The 21,603-nt window shown below is 35.9% G+C and overlaps 2 protein-coding genes across 2 annotated transcripts; both read left to right on the top strand.

The window, feature by feature from the left end:
* The first annotated feature begins 673 nt into the window (after window positions 1-673).
* Window positions 674-15,162, top strand: LOC127118684 (uncharacterized). Its single transcript, XM_051048938.1, has 10 exons — window positions 674-925; window positions 996-1,130; window positions 1,218-1,320; window positions 1,438-1,508; window positions 1,613-1,717; window positions 2,103-2,136; window positions 2,291-2,391; window positions 3,286-3,345; window positions 3,398-3,598; window positions 14,854-15,162. The coding sequence occupies exons 1-10, from the start codon at window positions 758-760 to the stop codon at window positions 14,941-14,943; spliced, it is 1,068 nt and encodes a 355-aa protein (XP_050904895.1). The 5' UTR covers window positions 674-757; the 3' UTR covers window positions 14,944-15,162.
* A 3,901-nt stretch (window positions 15,163-19,063) lies between these two features.
* On the top strand, window positions 19,064-19,972 carry LOC127118695 (heavy metal-associated isoprenylated plant protein 21). The gene is made up of 2 exons (XM_051048949.1): window positions 19,064-19,229; window positions 19,313-19,972. The coding sequence occupies exons 1-2, from the start codon at window positions 19,140-19,142 to the stop codon at window positions 19,679-19,681; spliced, it is 459 nt and encodes a 152-aa protein (XP_050904906.1). The 5' UTR covers window positions 19,064-19,139; the 3' UTR covers window positions 19,682-19,972.
* Window positions 19,973-21,603: the final 1,631 nt, after the last annotated feature.

Below are 21,603 nucleotides of genomic sequence, written 5' to 3' on the forward strand. Positions count from 1 at the left end.
CATTTAAAAACAACATTTCTAATTGATTACAACAATCAAACTGATATTATTTGGTTCAAACATCACTTCCATAACATTCCTATCATTTTTTTTGCCTTTAGGTATGTTTCCGTCTAACCAACGAACCAACTCGCATCAACGTGGGTTAGGGTCACACGTTCGGGTAGCTAGGGGATGTGGTACCGAAGGTCGGTTAGGTCATCCCAGTCAACAACATTAATCTTTATGGTATTCGTATGTAAACGCATATTAATATTAATATCAATTGGTCCGATTTCGACTTTTATCTAAAATGTATATTGTTTTAAAAAAAAATTATACAATACACAGAGGCGTTAGACCAATTGGCGTCTCCTCTCCTTTTTTTACACGGACGCCAATTGAATTGATAACACCATGTGCATAAGTCAATCTAATTGGCACAACCTCTTTAACTTAGAGAGGAGACGCCAATTCATCTGGTGTCACCTCTTCAAAGTGAGATAATTTGAGAATTAATCTGAAAAATAAATAATTTTGAGATATTTTTTTGAATAATTTTACATTTTTTAAATATTGACATTTTTTATGACGATTAAATATACCTATTTTATAAACCAAAATAAAAAATATTTTAAATAATTTAAGATTGATTGACCTGATAAATAAAAATCGTATTAGATTCACATACATCCCAAAAAATCAGTTATGTTCTTTTAATTTAAACAAAAGAAATGAATATGATAGATTAGATTGAGATAAGTGCCACCGGAGAAGAATGATTCGGCGGTTATGGTGTGTGCAGTGTCAGAGCGCGTCGTTCTCTTCCACTTCCACCACCACCAACAAGAAGAAGCCCGTTGTTCTCTTGGGAGCACCTCAGGTCTCCACGATAGTCCTTGACGCACTTCTCACCGCTTCTGCTTCTCCACATTCTTCCTTTGAGGTATTCTTTTTCTTCTTCTTCATCTTTCACACTCACTCAGTGCTGACTTTGGTAATCTATGTTTGTTTAGGTTGCGGCTATTGTGACTCAGCCAGCCGCTAGAAGGGACAGAGGGAAAAAGCTTTCGCTCTCTCCCTTGGCCAACTATGCTCTTGACAGAGGCTTCTCTCAGAATCTTATTTTCACTCCTCAACGTGCCGGAGACGTAACTAACTAACTAACTATTCTTTCTAATCTTAATACTAGTTAATCAAAGATAATTCAATTACTCACTCTCTTCAATTCCTCGCAGGATACTTTCTTGTCCGATTTAAAAGCTTTGCAGCCGCAGCTATGCATTACGGCAGCTTATGGAAATATATTACCTACCAAGTTTCTAGATATCCCTCCTTTCGGTTAGTCATTCATTCTTCTGCACAACTATCAGCTGAACTAGTTTGTTTATCGGAACTCTTACTACTATAAGTTTAACATATGAATCTAATGCCCAAATTTACTTCATATTATCTCAGGAACAGTTAACATTCACCCTAGCCTTTTGCCAATGTATCGTGGTGCTGCTCCGGTCCAAAGGGCATTGCAGGTCCATCTTTTTCCTTTGCGTCACGTCAATTCTAATTTCTGAATGCTTTTACTGCTTTCATTTCACTAGGTAATTTCTGGCTTACATATTCATATTTATACTAGGATGGTGTTAAAGAAACTGGAGTGTCGTTAGCATTCACTGTTCGTGCACTCGATGCTGGACCTATCATTGCTACTGAAGCAGTTCAAGTTGATCATTATATAAAGGTATCATTTTCTCTTGTTTCAGTTTGCTACAAAAATAAAAGGTCCGCGGCACATGTTCTTTTGCTGGTTTTGCCACTACTTGTGTTATTATCACTGTTTTTATTAATGAATTTTTGCTCACCATAAAATATAATCTATAATCTTGGAACTAGAGTGTTTCAAATGGTGGTTTCAATGAATACTTATGAGAAATGCTGCATATTATATTGACGATTATGCTCCTTTGATTGTATTAATAATATCTTAGGTACATGATCAGAGGATATCTATCATATACATTACCCCCCTTCAGAGGATATCTTTGCTTTACTTTTTGACTTTTGAGGAAGCTTTTCATTTTATTCCCTCATACTAACAAATCTTTAGATACATAATATATATGCAGGCACCTGATTTACTTGAACTCCTGTTTCATAAAGGTATGATTCTTCTTTCCATGGTTATTAATTTATTTTTTGTATTCTTACCTTCTTTTCTCCCAGGGTTATAGTAAGGTTTTTTTATTCAGGGTTCAGACCTTTTGATAGAAAGTCATTGTTAAGAATCAGTTCATATCTTTATTTGATAAAGCAGGGTCTGAACTTCTGATTCGGGAACTTCCGTCTATATTTGATGGATCAGCAAGAGTGAAGGCACAACCCCAAGATGATTCTAAGGCTACATTGGCACCAAAGGTACCGTTAGTTTTGATTGTGCTACTTAGAAGGGAAGAAGAAAGGATTTTCGTATTGATATTATTATTAGTTTGACATATATCAGGTTCTTTATTGCTTTTGCCCTATGCTGCTTGCTGGATTTGTTAAAGTTGATATTTCATTTTTACTTTTTACGAATCTTTTCTATTTCTGAAACCACATTGATGGATAAAAAATGCAACAAGGTTTATCCATCTCTTTTTACATGACAATAATATAAGTTCCCTTGAGATGATTATTCATAAAACACATTTGGCTTACTTTTAGCATCCAAATTCCTAACAGAACTTCTATGTAAAGTAGACAATTCATTTTAGTGATGAGTTAGTGTTTTCAAACCAAGAATACTAAACAAATTTTATCTTAATCCATGCTAGGATGTGGGGACACCCTGTATTCCTACTTCCTATAAAGAAAAAAGCCTCACTGTTCCCTAAATAAGCGCTCTACTGCTGGTTTCTGAACGCACCTCCTAAGAAGGTACATATTAGATGCAAGAGTTGTGACTTGTAAGAGCTCTACGAGTCTGCAAAATGCATAATGAAAGATTTGAACTTATTGCTCGTTTTGGATTTTTTTGCTGATAAGAGAATGTGTTAAGAGTTCAAAACACAGGACATATGAAAATAAGCCCTAAGAACATAGGCTCCAAGTTCTCCTATCTAGTTTTGAGGAGTAATAGGAATAACTGGTCTTGAAATTGTGAAAAGGTCAAATTTGTGAGAAATTGTGATATTCCTATATGTTCTTTCAATTTTATATCCGGTTGTCCTCAAAAAAAGAAAAAGCGAAAAACAACTCCACTATATACAGTTGATGAATTATGTTCCTTTAAAGGAATTGATCTTGTTTTGGTTTTGCTACTCTGTGTAGATAGGTCCAGACGAATCATGGCTATTCTTTGATCAAGAAGCATCTGTTCTCCATAATAAGGTATACTAAATGATTTCTTTTGAACTTTTTAGTTGTGACACAACAATTTTAGGTTCGTGCATTTTCAGGGTGGCCAGGATCTAGAACGCAGATTCTAGTAGTTGACAAAAATGGTGAAAAGAAAACTTTGGAGATTAAAGTCATAACCACACGAGTTTGTACCCATGAAAGTGTGCAGTTCAATGAAGCAGATGACATTACATTTGTCAATGATGCATTGGTGTTTCCATGTGGAAGGGGCACCACACTTGAGGTATGTTTAGTTTTGAGAATCAATCTGTTAACAAATCTGATAACCGAGTTTTTATTAGAAAGAATACTGCTATATAAATAGCTTACAAAAGAAACTGAATACTTCCTAAGTGGTGGCAGGAAAGTAGGGCCACTAAGCAATACTAACTCCCTACAATTTAGGCATAATCAAAGGTAACAAACTGCAAGCACGATTCTCTCACAATCAGTGCAGACTAAGTCAAATAACAAATAATATTAATAATAACCTAACAATTAATAATAACTAACAATTCTCCCCCTAAACTAGACTGTCTAGTTTATCTCTGAGATGTCACATACACCAAGCTTCTTCCTCAACTCTTGAAAGACTTCAAGCTTAAGCGGCTTAGTAAAGATATCAGCTATCTGTTGTTTGGTGCCGCAATACTTCAATTGAACCTTTCCTTCATTTACTAAATTACGGAGGAAGTGAAAGCGCACATCAATATGTTTGCTCTTGCCATGCATAACCGGGTTCTTTGAGAGTTTGATGGTAGAACTGTTGTCACAAAAAATCACCGGACTTTTGCTTCCATTGTACTCTAACTTGGACAGAACCCTCTTCATCCAAATCAGTTGGCAGGCACAGGCTGACGCAGCTACAAATTCCGCTTCTGTGGTGCTGAGTGTGACTATAGGTTGCTTCCTTGATGACCATGCTACAACTGCATTGCTAAGTATGAAGGCATAGCCTGAGGTACTTTTCCTATCATCGATACATCCGACATAGTCGCTGTCTGTGTATCCCACAAGCTCCTGATTTCCTGATTTTTGATAGAAAATCCCAAAACACACAGTTCTGTTCAGATACCTAAATATTCTCTTTGCTGCCAAAAGGTGCATCTTAGTTGGTTTTGCCATATATCTACTGACTACACTAACTGCATACATCAGATCCGGCCTGGTAGTTGTCAAATATAACAAACTACCAACAAGTTGTTTGAACATGGAGCTGTTTACTGTCACACCTGTATCACCTTTATCAATTTTAACTCCAGGAACAGTAGGATTTAGGGCCAAGTTGCTTTCCTCCATCCTAAACTTCTTCAAGACCTCCTCGGCATATCTCTTTTGAGAGATGAAGATTCCACTGTCGAGCTGCATAACCTCTAAGCCAAGGAAGTAGTGCATTCTTCCCAAATCAGACATTTCAAATTCCTCCATCATTGATTGTTTGAATTCTTTCAACATGGCTTCATCGTTTCCAGCATAAATCAAATCATCAACATATAGGCTAACTATCAAATGCTTCCCTTGTTGATTGATCTTGGTGAACAAGGTTTGTTCGCTTGCTTCTTTATCGAAACCCATATTTCTGAAGTGTGCTTCAATCCTGCTAAACCAAGCTCTCGGTGCTTGTTTAAGGCCGTATAAAGCTTTCTATAGCTTGTATACCTTAGTCTTCTCATGCTGCACTTCATAGCCTTTTGGCTGATCAACGTACACCTCCTCTGTAAGTTCACCTTGTAAGAATGCAGACTTCACGTCCAGCTGATACACAACCCAGCTTCTTTGCGCAGCAAGAGCCAAGATCATACGTACGGTGTCTAGCCTTGCCACCGGCGCGTATACTTCTTCATAATCAATTCCATGTTGTTGCGCATATCCCTTCGCTACTAAGCGAGCCTTATACTTGTCAATCTCACCATGTTGATTCAATTTTGTTTTATACACCCATTTGACCCCTATGCTTACCGCTCCCTTTGGTAATTCAACTAGAGTCCAGGTTCCATTCTTTTCGATGGACTGAATTTCAGCATCCATGGCTTTCTTCCAATTGTTATTTAGCACAGCTTCGTCAAAGGATTGGGGGTCAAAACTTGCTGCAACGTCAGAGTTTGCGACAACAGAGTTCACCACATAATCATCCATCCACCTTGGAGTTCTTCTAATACGCTGGCCTTCTACTGCCGAACTTTCAGTTGTAGCTACTGCATTTTCATCCTCAGTAGCAATCTCAATTCCAGCTGCATTCTCAACCTCCTCATTCTCATCTGTTGAGTGACCTATATCTCCACTGTACTCAATGGTTTCTTCATGCTTTGACTGATCTTGTGGTGTCACTGTATCACTCTCTTGGTCAGTAATAGTAATATCCATATCTCCCCATTCAAGCTGATCATTACGAAACTCTGAGTGACTTGTGTTCCGATCCCATTTCTTATTTTCTTCGAACACGACATCCCTGCTAACAATGATATTTCCTTTAATGGGATTGTATAACCTATATCCCTTCGACTCGGCACTTACCCCAAATAAAACACACTTAGTGCTCTTGTCATCAAGCTTGATTCTTCGAGCATCTGGAATGTGGACATGAGCAATGCAGCCAAAAACTCTAAAGTGCTCGACTGTGGGCTTCACTCCGGACCAAGCCTCTTCGGGAGTCATTTCTTTTACAGCAGAGGTGGGGCTCCTGTTAAGCACATGGAACGCCCAACTAACCGCTTCAGGCCAAAAAACCTTAGGCACTTCCTTCACGACAAGCAAACTTCTGGCCATGTTCATGACAGTTCGGTTTTTCATTTCGTTAACTCCGTTTTGCTGTGGCGTGTAGGTTGTGGTGAGCTGTCGTTTTATCCCTTCTTGTCTACAATAATCAGTAAACTCGTGTGAGGTAAACTCACCTCCACGATCAGTTCTCAAGCATTTTATAAATAAACCGGACTCCCTTTCTACCCGACTTTTAAATTGCTTGAAAGTAGAAAATGCATCACTCTTGTAGGCAATAAAATACACCCAAGCTTTCCTACTGAAATCGTCAATAAAACAGATGAGGTACCTCTTTTGACCATGTGACATTGGCGAGATGGGTCCACATATGTCGGCATGTATAAGCTCCAATCGGGCTTCAGCTCTCCACGTGGCTTTTCTTGGCATGATCTCCCTGTGTTGTTTTCCTTTCAAACACCCAATGCATACAACATTCGTTTTTCTAGAAGCAATGATTTCTCCAAGATTTGGCAAGCCTTTAACCATGTTCTTGCTCGCCAAAGTTTGGAGTCCAGTATAGCTAAGGTGGCCATACCTGCAGTGCCATAGATGAGCAATTTCTTGGATGTCAGTTTGGAAACAGCATTCACTTGACTTATTGGCAACCGAGGAGGTCTTCGAGAGCAATATGAACATTCTGTTGAGTGTCATTCTGCTTTCAAGGATAAGGCCCTTCGATGGGTGATAGATTTTGCACTCATTGTTCTTGATTAGAAAAGTCAAACCTTTCTCCTGCAGCTGTCCAATACTTAGTAAATTGTTCTTCAATTCTGGAATATAGAACACTTCTTGAACAACATGACGGACACCGGCAAGATTTAACCTAACACTTCCTTTGCCCACAACCTTCATCTTCATATGATTCCCTAGACTGACTTCTCTTCTGAACCCTTCTTCCATGGTACAAAAAAGAGAGAGATCTCCGCTCATGTGGTTGCTGCACGCACTGTCTAAGAACCATACAGTATGTCCCTTTTCCTCTGATGCTTCAATATAAGCCATAAGAAGCATCTCTTCATCCTTGCTCCTCTCGGCATAGTTAACCGTCTTCTCAAGATTAGGACATTCATATTGAAAATGCCCTAATTGGTGGCATTTGTAACATTCAACTGTTGCTTTGTTGTAGCTCTGCCGGCCTCGTCCACGACCTCTTCCTCCTCTGAAGGTGTGTCTCCCTCGACCTCGACCACCGGTGTCACCATAAGAACCATAAGAAACCGCCAGCGCTTGTTCTTCATCTGATTCCCTCCTAAACTTCTGTTCATGGACCAAGAGGGAACTTTGCAAGGCATCAACTGTGAGCGTATCAACATCGTTAGCTTCCTCAATGGAACACACAATGTAATTCCATTTCTCTGTCAGTGTTCGCAGAATTTTCTCTACGATTTTGACATCTGTCATGTCTTCACCGCAATTTCGCATGTCATTGGCTATGGTCATCACCCTGCCGAAGTAGTCATTAACTGACTCCCCCTGTTTCATAGCCAACACTTCGAATTCTCGTCGGAGTCGATTGAGCTGAGCACGGCGGACCCGATCGTTCCCTTGGTACTTCATCTTCATGGAGTCCCACAACTGCTTAGAGGTGTCCTTCTTGGTGATGGTTCGAATAATTGATTTGTCCAAGGATTGGAACAAATAATTCTTCGCCTTCAAATCCTTAAGCTTCAAATCATCCAGGGTCTTCTTCTGCGCATCTGTCTGCACTTCTCCTTCTCTAGGCAGCGTGTAACCGTTCTCCACCACAGACCAATATTCTCTGGATCTCAAGAGATTTTCCATGACCATTTTCCAATGATCGTAATCTCCATCGAATTTGGGAATGGAGGGTGCAGAAAATCCAACTTCGGATCCCATATCCCAGACACTCTTTTGTTGCACTCTTGTGAGTTCTTTTCTCTCGCTCTGATACCAGATGTTAACAAATCTGATAACCGAGTTTTTATTAGAAAGAATACTGCAATATAAATAGCTTACAAAAGAAACTGAATACTTCCTAAGTGGTGGCAGGAAAGTAGGGCCACTAAGCAATACTAACTCCCTACAATTTAGGCATAATCAAAGATAACAAACTGCAAGCACGATTCTCTCACAATCAGTGCAGACTAAGTCAAATAACAAATAATATTAATAATAACCTAACAATTAATAATAACTAACACAATCACGAAGTTCCACTTATCAATGCATAGCTAAGTCATAGTTGCACCACCTAGACAAGTGCTTTCTGGTAGAGGTTACAGGATTTAGTTGTAATCTGTATACCAAGTCAATTTCTACAATCAAAATGTGTTAGGTTTCCTAGGAAACCTAAAGAGAACTACTCCCAAAATTGATCTTCTAAACTGCCATTTTCTTTTTAATATTTTTTGTTCTGTCTCAGAGACAGCACTTGCTTATTCCTATACAGATTAGGTTCTTCAGTGTGAGTAAATCTACAAACAATTTGAGTAAATCTGAATTGAAATACTTGTTCTATTCCGTTTATTTTGGTTTCACTATTTTAGATGGAACCAAAATGTATCACTTTGCTTACCTTTTGTTCTGTTTTATTCTCTTCTGATATTCAGTAAATGTAAACACAACTCATGTTTTGTTCTTATTACCTAATATGTCCATCCAATGCTACTTTCAATTGCACGGATTTTGTCAGCCTGTGATTATCTTATCTTTACACCAAACAATTTTTAGGAAAAATATTATATATCAGTTTTTTTAAGATTTGATTCAAAACTATTTAAACAAGAAATGAAGCGAGTAAAAAAACATTTCCTTCCAAGTTAGAGGTGGAAATGAGAGAAAAATGGTTTATTTCTTGTTATTACAATTTTTTTTTCTTTTTCCAAAGGCACTCTTTAGATTGTAAACTAGAAGTTGTCCATTTGCTTTTAAACATCATTGTTCAGTAGTAAACAGTAATTCAAGACCAAAAGTGTAGTACTTATTTGAGCAGTAGCATATTGAAATTCAATACAACAATGTATTCTCACAATGAAGTTGATGCTTAAGTCTACCAATCTCTCTAACTGAAAATCACTGTTTAGTTTAGTTTATGCATGGGCTTTGTAAATAAGGGTATGTTCCTTTCTTGTTCTTTTCTCCGATTGCTCTATGGAATTCTGTGTTACTTCTTGAAATTGAAACTAATATTAAACACTATTGAATTAGGAGAGACTAAGAGACATTTAGGTTAAACCGTGTGTTTTGAAAAACACTACGGAGACTTTATTATATATAGAGAGATTACAACTAATTATATGATATAGTCAATGTGGGACTATTCTATATACAAATATTCTCAACACTATATATTTACAAATATCAACACTCCCCCTCAAGTTTGAGCATATAAGTCAAATGCATCAAGCTTGTTACATATATAATTAGTTATGGGACTTCGCAGAGATTTTGTAAACACGTCTGCCAATTGATCATTAGAGTTGACAAAGTGACAGTCTATCTCAATATGTTTGGTCCTCTTATGGAAGACTGAATTTGAAGCAATGTGTAATGCAGCTTGATTATCACAAATAAGTGTCCTTGGTCTTACTTCTTCAATTTGAAGTTCCTTGAGCAACTGTTTTAACCAAATAAGTTCACATGTTGCCATTGCCATGACCCTATACTCTGTCTCGGCGCTTGATCTTGCAACTATGTTTTGTTTCTTACTTTTCTAGGATATAAGGTTTCCTCCAACAAGTACACAATACCCAGAGGTGGACCGTCTATCAATGGTGACCCTGCCCAATCAGCATCGGAGTATCCAATTATCTGGGTATGTCCTTTATCTTCATACACTAAACCTTTTCCTGGAGCACATTTTATGTATCTCAGAATCCGGATAACATCATCCATGTGTTCCTGACAAGGGGAATTTAAGAACTGACTTACCACACTAACTGCAAAAGAAATGTCTGGACGAGTGACTGTGAGATAATTCAACTTTCCAACCAATCTCCTATATCTTCCTGAGTCAGATAGAGGCTTCCCCTGATTGGGTAGTAGTTTGACACTTGGATCCATAAGAGTATTAGCTGGTTTAACATTCAACAAACCTGTTTCTTCCAAAATATCCATAGTATATTTCCGCTGAGAAATCACCAAACCATCTTTAGATTGGGCTACCTCAATACCCAAGAAATAACGGAGTTTACCAAGATCTTTTGTCTGAAATTGATTCGAGAGATGTTGTTTTAACTGGAGTATACCCTGCTGATCACTACTAGTTATGACAATATTATCTACGTACACAATAAGATAAGTACACCCTTGGGCTGAGTGACGATAAAAAACAGAATGGTCAACTTCACTACGGACCATACCAAACTGTTGTACTACAACGCTGAATCTGCCAAACCAAGCGAGACATTAATAACTGCCGGAAAAGGTGTGGGAGTACTTTCTTGAAGAGGTTCCGGAGATACTTGGCTGGACTCGAAATATGGAGCAGACTCGAAGAAGGTAACATCGACCGATACGAGGTATCGTTGTAGAGTATGAGAATAGCAACGATAACCCTTTTGGGAACGATGATAACCAAGAAAGACACACTTTAGTGATCGAGATGATAACCCTTTTCTACAAGATGCTGATTTTTGCGTTCGGCTACCCCGTTTTGTTGGGGTGTATGAGGGCAAGATGTTTGGTGCAGAATACCATTGGATGACATAAAAGTTTGAAATTGTTGGGATAAATATTCACGTGCGTTGTCACTTCTTAAGGTATGAATATACCAACCAAATTGGGTTCTTATTTCTCGATAAAATTGTTCAAAAATAGAAAATAATTCAGACATGTTCTTCATTAAAAATAGCCATGTGCAATGTGAAAAATCATCAATAAAAGTTACAAAATATCTAGACTCAAAAGTAGACACGGTATGCGAGGGACCCCAAACATCGGAGTGAACTAAAGCAAAAGGGGACGCAACCCGTTTATTGACTCGATCGGGAAAGTGACTACGAGTATGTTTCATTAACTGACAAGACTCACAATGTAAAATGGATAATTTAGATAGACTAGACACCAACTATTGTAGCTTGGGAAGACCTGAATGACTTAACTGCACATGTATAATGAGTGGAGAATCTGTGGTGGAGCATGTGGTAGATGACTTAGAGAAGTAGTAGAGGCCTTGAGACTCACATCCGATGCTAATCGTCTGTCCCGAACTCCGATCCTGCAGAGTAACATTACTATTAGTAAAGGTGATAAAACAATTAAGGGAACGAGTTAAACGAATGACTGACAATAAATTAAATGGGCAATTAGGTACATATAGGACAAAAGTCACAGAGAGAGATGGTAGAATTTGAACATTACCAATCCCTTGGGATCGGGTTTGAGAACCATTTGCGGAAGTTATACTCGGTAAGAAACCAGAGGTAGAGAGGGAAGAAAAAAGACCTTTATTACCGGTAACATGATCAGACGCACCAGAATCGAGGATCTAAGGACCAGTAGGAGATGATTGAGAGAAGCAAACAAATGAATTACCAGTGTGTGCAACCGAAGCCGTGGAACCAGAGGTCTGATTAGTCTGACACCACTTTAGAAAATCCTCGTAGCTTGGCGTAGGACTCTGAAGAGAAGGTAAAGTTTGCATAGTGTTTGAGTTATCAATTTGAGTTGCATTTACCTGGCGTGGAGGTCTACCATGTAACTTCCAGCAACGGTCGATAGTATGTCCAAGCCGGTTAAAATGATCACACTCGGGACGAGGTTTGAAGTTGGATGACCCTCCTCGAAGGCGATTCTGATTGTTGCCAAGAGATGCAAGGGCAACAATGTCACCTGGTGTCGGAGCAACAGTGGATGGAGGGGAAATCAGACCAAATGCATGAGGTGTAGCCAAGCGCAACAGTTGTTCACTAACTGCATCATAGTTAGGAACAGTCGTACCTGATAGAATCTGGTTACGAACGGACTCGAGTTCTGGTGGTAGTCCCTTAAGGGCCATGACCATGAAAAATTTACTCTGTTGTTCGGAATGAGCTGTTGCATCTTTTGCATAAGGCATGGGGGTTGTATAACTTGCTTTCAAGGCATCAATCTTACTCAGATAGGCTTGCATATCCATATTTTGCAACTTCAGTGTGTCGAGTTTGAGGATGACACTGTATAAACAATGAACGTCGTTGGAGAAGACTTTCTTAGCCTTTTCCCAAACCTCATTGCAAGTGGAGAAGGCTTGATACTTCGCTTGGAGGTTAGGTGCGATGAATAACCATAACACAGTACACAAAGGCATCGGTTTTCTTCCATTTAGCGAGTTTTGCGGCGGCAACATCAACCAATTTTGTGGTTAGGTGATCTTCATATCCTGATCATGAAACCACATATCGACAACACGAGCCCATATGTTGTAGTTGGCTGATCCGATTAGTTTTTTGTGAAGACATGACTTCTCAGATATTTTGATGACGACAAACCTTGCTACATAGCTAAAGTCGGATTAACAAAAAGATTGATCAAGGTTCAAGATCGTATATGAAGTTTCCAACAAATGATCAAGTCTTGGTGAATCACATGAAGATTCGGCTTTCACATGGATTAGGTAACACTTGAACTCTAGATAGTTATACAAGTGTTCATAACATGTTGCATTCATATCATATTCATTGAAAATAGTTTTATGCATCAACAAACCACTACACTTTATTTTTTAAGTTATTTTTCAAAACCGTGTTAGAGTAACCGGTTATCAGTTTTAGAGTAACCGATTACTATGTGTGATTTTCAAACATTTTTGTAACGTTGGAACCATGTAACCGGTTATCCAATTTAAGGTAACCGGTTACCTCAAGCAAATTTCAAATTACTTTGTAACGTTGAAAGCATGTAACCGGTTACCCTATTTAAGATAACCGATTACCACTGATCCAGAATAAAAAATATTTGCATCTTTTCATGAAAACTCTTATGGTCTCTTCATCATGAAACATGGCAATCTTTGGATTATTGCATACATCTGAGGAGGTGTTTTAGACATTATATAAACATCATTTTTCAGATTTCAAAATTACCTCCTTGCAAAATTTTAAATCATTTACACACATTCTCTCAATCTTTCTAAGTGTTCATCCACATTTTCTTAAGAGTGAAACTTTGCATAAACCTTCATTTTTCAGCATCATAGTTTCATTCCATTTCAAGAACACTTGTATAATTACTGTGAGATTTGAGTGTTACAAAGGAGAAGATCAATTATTTAATTGATATACTTCAATTTTCATCTATCTCATCTTATACAAATTATTCAAAATTATATTCTTTGATTACAACTTATTCTTAGGATTGTTAAGGATAAGTTTGTAAGGTATTATCCTTGTTATCCGGTGTGTGGATACAAGAGGTCCATTTGTGAGAATTTGAGTCTCGATTGGACTTTAAACATTGTAAATCCAAGAGGATTGTTCTTGGTGTGTTAGAATAGATAGAAAGATCTTAAGGTGTCTTGTCTAGGAATCTAACATTATAGTGAAATTCTCTTTCGTGTTGAAAGGGGAGTGGAGTACTCTCAATCTGTGAGGGGAACCACTATACATCACTTAAGCATTTCAGAAAGTAAAAATCATAAACCGTCAAAAATCCGGAAAATACTCTAAGTGCCTCATTCACCCCCCCTCTAAGGCGCTTCCGCAAGCACGAATCCAGTTTTTAAAGACGGTGGAAGTAGTAACAAACCACCACTATTCTCTGGAGAATATTTTGATTTTTGGAAGATCCGTATGAAGGCACATCTAGAAGCCATATGTTGTAGTTGGCTGATCCAGTTAGTTTTTGACATGGGATAAGCGGAACTTTAGTAAATGAGGCGGAATCAGCATCTCCCATGGGTTAAAGAAACAAAATTGGGGCTGTTTGAACTGGAGTACAAAATTTCGAGAGTCGAAATGAAAAACGGAGACCGGATCTGTGACCGATGGAAGGAGCAAAGTGTGGCGGCTGGGAAACACGGCCGGATCGAACGGACAGTGGGTCAACCGGGTAAAGTACGGTGAAGAGTTGTCTCCTAGTAGGCTCTAGATATCATATTGAATTAGGAGAGACTAAGAGACATTTAGGTTAAACCGTGTGTTTTGAAAAATACTATGAAGACTTTATTATAGATAGAGAGATCACAACTAATTACATGATATAGTCGATGTGAGACTATTCTATATACAAATATTCTCAACACTATATATTTACAAATATCAATAAATACAACACTATATATTTACAAATGGTGTTGGATCTCCCTGGATCCAAACTTGTAAGCAGGGGTGAAGCCTGCCCACTTTGAGGGGTTCAAATGAACCTCGTGAACTTTGAGGGGTTCAAATGAACCTCGGGAACATAAAATAATGCACCTATATTTTTATATAAATTGCATTTTGAACTCTGATTTTTTTTTGCACCCTTAGCTCAACATGTCTTGAATTTATTTATTTTTGCACCCATGAGCCAGATTTCTGGTTCTGCCATTGCTCGTAAGTTGTAAGGGCTTTTTGTAACTTGAAATGCAGGATCCAAATTTTTTACGCACACACTTATATGTGCTTTTTGATACTTGAATGCAGAATCTCTCTAAATCTGTAATTATATGAAAATTTTCCGAATTATATCAAGCAGGTTAATGATAATGACTTGCTTTCAAAGATACTATTTGATATGCGTTTATGAGGAATAATCATTGAGGAAGCACTGAGTTTAATATGAAAAAGAGCACTTTCTGAATTTTGTGATGTTGTAATTCAGGTATTGGAGCTTCAGCTTCCTGGAAAAAAGGTGGTTAATGCAGCTGCTTTCTGGAATGGCTTGCGGGGACAAAAGCTGAAGAAAACATGAGCAGCAGTGGTTTATCGAACAGAAAGCCCTATTTAAAACTATCATCTTTCATCCGGCTGTTTGGGCAATTGATTCTTTCTTTTTTATTTTGATTTGATTCAAGATTTTCAATTTCTTCAATCATTTACATGATTTGTAGATAACTATCATATCAGTATTTTTATTTTAACACACTATTTTAACCTTGAAAATAGAAAACTAGATGTATTGGAAGTCAAAGTTTTGGTCTTGTGCATCAGAAAGTCATTATATCTATCTCTTGAAAAAAAAAGAGTAAGTAAAATATACCTATAAATGGGATTGAAATTTTTGCAAATAAACATTAAATAAAAATAAATAAAAATAATAATTGTTGAATTGTAATTTCTTATGTCGAAGCGGGTTGTTCGACAAAAATAAAAGTGTCAAACTGTGTAAATGTCGAAACATCGAAGTAGTGTACTTCGACAAGAATTTTGACTTAGGTTTAATTTTGTAGTGTTAACAGAATTAAATATTTTAGACTTTTCTTAAGGAGCAAGTAAATTCAAATCTATAAATAGGGAGTAACCCCTATCATTGTAATAGAGAACTTACAATTGCGAAGAATAAAATTTTCAGTTTGAGAGTAGAGAGAAATTCTGTAGAAATTTCATCTTTTTCCTTTGTTTGAAAATCCTAATTTTCTTTTCTTCCAAAATTCAATTTTTGTTTCTTTTCATTATCAATTGTGCAGTGAAATCTTGCAACCAAGGTTGATTGATTTACTCGAGTGAAGAATGAAGAACAAGAGGAGTATTCAATCAGAAAGATTGATTCTTGTTCATGAAGATTTAGTTCAGAATTCATCAAGTTGTGGTGAAATTCTTGAGGGGATCAGTAAATTTCTAACATCTGGTATTTAGAGCATTGGATGAGAGATTCGTGGGAAACAAAACACGATGGCATTGAATCATCTGAACGAACATTTTTTTGGCGAGTCTCCCAATTCTAAAGGGTCAGAATTATGAGAATTGATGTAAATAGATGAAGGTTGTTTTTTATTGTTAAGATATTTGAGATCTTGTGAAGGAGGGAGTAATGCCGCTCGAAGAAAATGCAACGGTTGAAGAAAAGGTTGCACACAAGAATTGAAGAAATATTATAAAGTTCTCTTTATAATTCATCAATGTGTTAATTTCAGTAATTTTGAAAAATTGAGTGATGTCGACTCAGCGAAAGAAGTATAGGAAATTCTGGAAAAAATCGTTTGAAGGCGCATAAAAGGTGAAGGAAGTGAGGTTACAAACTCACAAAAAAAATGTCAAGTGGTAACATGCTTCCATGTCAATGCATTGGTGTCCGGTTTGATTCGGCACCATTTTTAAAAGACAATAATAAAAAAAGTGAAAATAACCGATGTTAATCTAAGGACTAACGCCAACACAAAAGTGAAATAAGATACATATAGGGATCCATAATTTTATAAACTTTTTTTTTATGTAATTTAAAAAATCTATTAATTAATTGCATGAATTGTTAGAAAATCTCCTAAACTATTATATTATGTATTTTAATAGTTTAATATGATGAACCAAATAATTAACTTTACCATACCTTCACTAGTATTTTCATATTACATTATGTTTTTTTTCATAATCTAAAGAAATACAAAACTTCAAAACAAATAAATAAAAAAATCTACGAAAATAAAAGATAAGATAAGATTCATTTATTTCTAATAATCTTATCAAGTAAATGAAGTTCATGAGAATCTATATAAGTATTTTATGTTATTAGGTTTTGCAATTGACACGAAAGATTTTCCATTAAAATATTGACATTATAATGAACGTATTGTTGATAATGAATATTGACATTGTTGTTCATGAATGTTAGGGCTGTTTAATATTTAACGTTGTTTCAAGAACTCAATCTTCTACAAAAATTTCAATCAGGAAGTAAGTGATTGAATTGATTATATTTTTACATGTTTAAAGTGTTTAAAAAACTTCTCCAATAAAAATTGTGTCCCACAAATTCGATAATTTTCTTACAAATGAATAAAATAAAATCCTCCAAAACTCTTTTCACTTAAATATCAATTTTTTAAACCTCAAATTTTTAGTTTTTTTAAAACCCTCACCTCCCTTTCAAAATCTTAATAGTTAAGAAACAACGTCTAATGATCATGAGTATCGAATTAAAAGTGTGCAAAAATATGATTAACCAAATTATATTACTAAATTGAATTAAATTGTATCATAAAATAATTTAACCATTTGAATCGTTAATAAATTAAACTATTTAAATCAAATAATTATAATTTAATTTAAAATCAATTAATAATCAATTTTCTTTTATAAATTGCTTTAATTATATAAATAACTTTTTTTATAAAAAAAGAAGAAGAATTATTGAGAATGAAAAAAAATGAAAATTAAAAAGTATTTGTAATTATGAAAAATAAAAAAGATTTTATTGAAAGTTAAAAATAAAACTATAAAAAAATATAGTTTTTTTAGAAAAGAAATCTGAAAAAAATATATTTTTTCTGAAAATAATTTTTTTTATTCATTAAAAAAATATAATTTAATTTGAAATAAAAAAAAGTATTTTTCAGAAAAATAAAAAATTGTTGTTTTTTGAAATAAGAAAATTCTAAAACTTTTTTATTTTGAAAAATAAAAATTTCGAAATAAAAACTATCGGAAAAATTAAAATTAAAAAATATATTTTTTAATTATTTTTTGCAAAAAAATTTAAAAAATTTTATTCTGATTTTTTTTTCTCAAAAAAATAATTTTTTTTTATAAATAAATGAATTTTTGTTTAAAAATAAATATTTTTAAATATTATAAAAAAAGTTAGTTTTTTTTATGAAATTAGAAAAGTTGATTTTAAAAGAATTTAAATTATAAAATTGATTTATAATTGAAAATTGATTATAAACTAATTTATAAACACAAATTAATAGTTATTATAAATTGAACTAAAATATATATGTGACTTAGTTTGGTGCAGTTGATGAACCATCAATCCTAACGCATACAACTCTCATTTTTAAATTACAATGACTTAAATATCTATGCAATCATTTAGTCACTGTTGTCTAGGGGTGGCAAACGGGCATGCCCGCCCCGCAAAAGCCCATAAAAAAACGGGGCGGGGCGGAGCGGTCATAGTTGAGGATGCGAGCCTAAAACTTAGACCCGCCCCGCAAAAAAGTGAGGGCCGGGTGGGGAAAGCCCACGGGCACTGCGCTCTTTAAACCTAAAAATGCAAAAATTTATGTAAATACACGTGCCCGCAAAAGCCCGCGAAAAAAACGGAACGGGGCGGGACGGACAAATTTGAGGGTGAGGACCTAAATCCTTAGCCCGCCCCACACAAAAGTGCGGGCAAAACGGACATGCCCCGCAGGCCGAGCCCGTTTTGCCACCCCTACTGATGCCTTGTATTTGTATAACAATCCCACCCTAACTAATTTGGTCCATATACATTGTTACCTAAGTAACTTTGGTTCATCATTTCCTAATCAACAAAGAAGTTTTCTATTTCCATAACATTAGACTTTTTTATAATTTATTTTAGAATTATCATTATTATTGTTTAAAGATACTCAACAAATTAGACTAGAGATTGAAATTGAAAATGAGATAAAATTTGCTATCTCTCATTCAACAAATTACACTATAGGGATTGAAATCGAAGATAAATAAATGGAGTTTGAAATAGAGAGCGCGGTTGCACTTTAGCATCGGGATTGGGTTATTATAAATTCCATTGCTTCAACTTTATGGGTCCCCCGCGCCGTTCATTATCTTTCTAGGACTCAATTAGAAGAAAACTTTCAAGTATTGAATTTAATTTCTAATCAAATGAAATGCATTAGAGTAGTGAGCAAGCTACTACCAAGGGCCATCACTCGCACTATTATCTGGCTTTACCAACCTATGTCCCCATTAATAATTGTGGTTTACTATATAATATTATAATATTATCTCGTCTCATTAAACCAATTCACGTCTCATTAAACCAATTCAGTTGATAGATGTAAGATGTGAGTTTGAATCTGCGATATTCTATTTATTTATTTTTAAAATGATGAATTCCGACTATTAGATTACTTGAAGAAAAAAAAATTAGTACTAGTATTATTTTTTGAAGACACTACTATTAATTAATTAGGCCTCTTTTTCTATATAAACACCACTCATCCAATTCACTTTCATACAATGGGTGCACTTGATTACCTCTCCAACTTTTGTGATACTGTAAGTGTAAACACCACCACCATTAAGAAGACCAACCGCAAAGCAATGCAGGTAATCAATAATCATCATGCTTTTGTTATACCTACCTATGTTTCATATATATTCTTGGCTACTAACCCATCATAATATTTCAGACAGTTGAGATAAAAGTGAGAATGGACTGCGATGGTTGTGAAAGAAGAGTCAGAAATGCAGTCACTTCGTTAAAAGGTGTGAAATCTGTGGAGGTGAATAGAAAACAAAGCAGGGTGATAGTAAGTGGCTATGTTGATCCAAACAAGGTGTTAAAGAGGGTGAAGAGTACTGGGAAAGTAAGAGCTCAATTTTGGCCTTATGTTGAACAGCATCTTGTGCACTATCCTTATGCCTATGGAGCCTATGACAGAAGGGCACCCTCTGGATTTGTTAGAAACGTTGTGCAGGCTGCCCCTTCTAATCATCAAGAAGAGACACTTGTCTCCCTTTTTAACGATGATAATGTAAATGCATGCTCCATCATGTAATTCATCCATCTCAAACATTTTCATTCATCGTCTCTCCAATATAAGTCTTGTTTGGATCTTTATAAATATCTTAACTAGTAGAACAATACAAATTGGATTGGATTGGGCTCTCCTAAAATTAGTAGATAGTAATCATTGAGAAATTAATTAGTATTATTTAAAAAACAATCAAGATATGTTTCGATTTAGAATCGTAGAGAGACAATGTCTTTGTAAATAAAATTGTTAAGGGCAAAATCTGAAATTGTACTACTAATATTATCCGATGCCCTGTCTAAATCGTAGTCCATATCATATATCTCAATGTCTCTCAATATAGGATATGTACAAGGCAACGTCTATTTCCCATTAGAAATTCAATCCCCCAACTATAATAGGTAAAAAAAAACCATCCTATATCGAAGATTTCAAAATAACGGATTTCCACCTACTATAATATCTTCTACTGCCATTCACAACTATTTATTAAGGCCAAAAGATCTAAGTCGTACGAATATTCAATTCAAGACACAATCATGATGTCAAGGGCTTTAGCCATCTCTCTTAAACCCCATATGATGGTTCCATTAACAAGATACAAAATATGAAGTAGAAGCTTGCAGTTTCCTCTAATCTTATGAACAAAAGGGTGTACTACAAGATAAAAAAGGAGCGGCGATAATAAGTCTCCTTGTTGCACACCAGTGACTGACATAATATATTTATTCCAAAGGTACAACCTCGCTTTCTGACCATAAAAAAATTCAACCAACAAAGAAATATATGGTCGTCTCACCCCACTTCTCGCGCTAGGGATGATCGGCCTACCATGTTGAAAGCATTAGAAAAATATACCTTTATCATATTTAAAGAACCATTTCCACGTCTCTTGCTCAATACCTTATTGGCATTGTGAAAATGACCTTAACACCAAAGGATATCCCGACACCAAATTGAAAGTCATTGAGATATTGTGTCATATATTTACCGACTCCTTTCATAGAAACTTGGAAACCAAACACAATATGGCATATCCCACCATCAGACTTTAATATCAACGTCAATGATACCGAAGCTGCAAACTCATCAGACATCTTCCTCGAACCCATATGTTAACAACTAAAGTGATTTCACATAAAAGATTTATTGTCACAACTAAACATTCTATTGATCGCGAACCAAATCTATCACATAATGTCCATTTGGAGAACGATTTAATGTAGTTAAGAATAATGCCAACTTAAGCTACAAGAAGGACTTCAAATAATAAAGTGGTCAGCGTGGAAGGAGGTGGCATGCACGAGTGATTATCTTCCAAAACCTTCATTGTATCTCTATTATATGGAGCAACTCCAGATGATCCTAACACTTTCACAATTGTTATAAACTAGCCATCCATGAGAAACCCATAATTGAATCTATTTTGGGTCGGCCAGAAGAGTCAACAAACCCGAACCTGGAAAGCAGTGACTCGCTCAACCGCTTGCGACATAGGCATACTACCCTCGGGAAAAGAGTAAGAGATCCAAATCCAAGATACATCCAACATTTCCCTGTAATTAAATCCTTAAGAATATCAGGTGGTTATAACCACTCCCCTATATAAATGGAAAACGCGCTTTTATCCATGTACACAATTTCAAATTCAAAATTTTATTCACTCATCTTATTCACATACTTACTTGAGCTTTGGAGTGCTAACCTTCAGGTTAGACCCTTCTTCATTGCACTAGAATTTCAAGTTCGTTGTTTCACATCGCAACCACCGTTCTTCGATCAATTCTGGTTCCATAACAAAATAATGGCGCCATATGTGGGAATCAACTTCTGATTCCCACGTTTTCCACGATTTCACATTCTCACTATGATTCATCAATTCAAAGATCTCTTAACATATCAGACCAGAGTTCTTGAGATCAAACTTCAGATTCATTGTCCTCGAT

The sequence above is a fragment of the Lathyrus oleraceus genome, chromosome 1, assembly GCF_024323335.1.
Source record: "Lathyrus oleraceus cultivar Zhongwan6 chromosome 1, CAAS_Psat_ZW6_1.0, whole genome shotgun sequence".
Classification (NCBI taxonomy): Eukaryota; Viridiplantae; Streptophyta; class Magnoliopsida; order Fabales; family Fabaceae; genus Lathyrus; species Lathyrus oleraceus.

Coding starts and splice junctions, on each gene's coding strand:
- LOC127118695 (XM_051048949.1), top strand. CDS start 19,140: ATGGGTGCACTTGATTACCTCTCCAACTTTTGTGATACTGTAAGTGTA. Junction 19,230..19,312: donor CCAACCGCAAAGCAATGCAG/GTAATCAATAAT, acceptor ATAATATTTCAG/ACAGTTGAGATAAAAGTGAG.
- LOC127118684 (XM_051048938.1), top strand. CDS start 758: ATGATTCGGCGGTTATGGTGTGTGCAGTGTCAGAGCGCGTCGTTCTCT. Junction 2,392..3,285: donor AGGCTACATTGGCACCAAAG/GTACCGTTAGTT, acceptor TACTCTGTGTAG/ATAGGTCCAGACGAATCATG. Junction 3,599..14,853: donor GAAGGGGCACCACACTTGAG/GTATGTTTAGTT, acceptor GTTGTAATTCAG/GTATTGGAGCTTCAGCTTCC.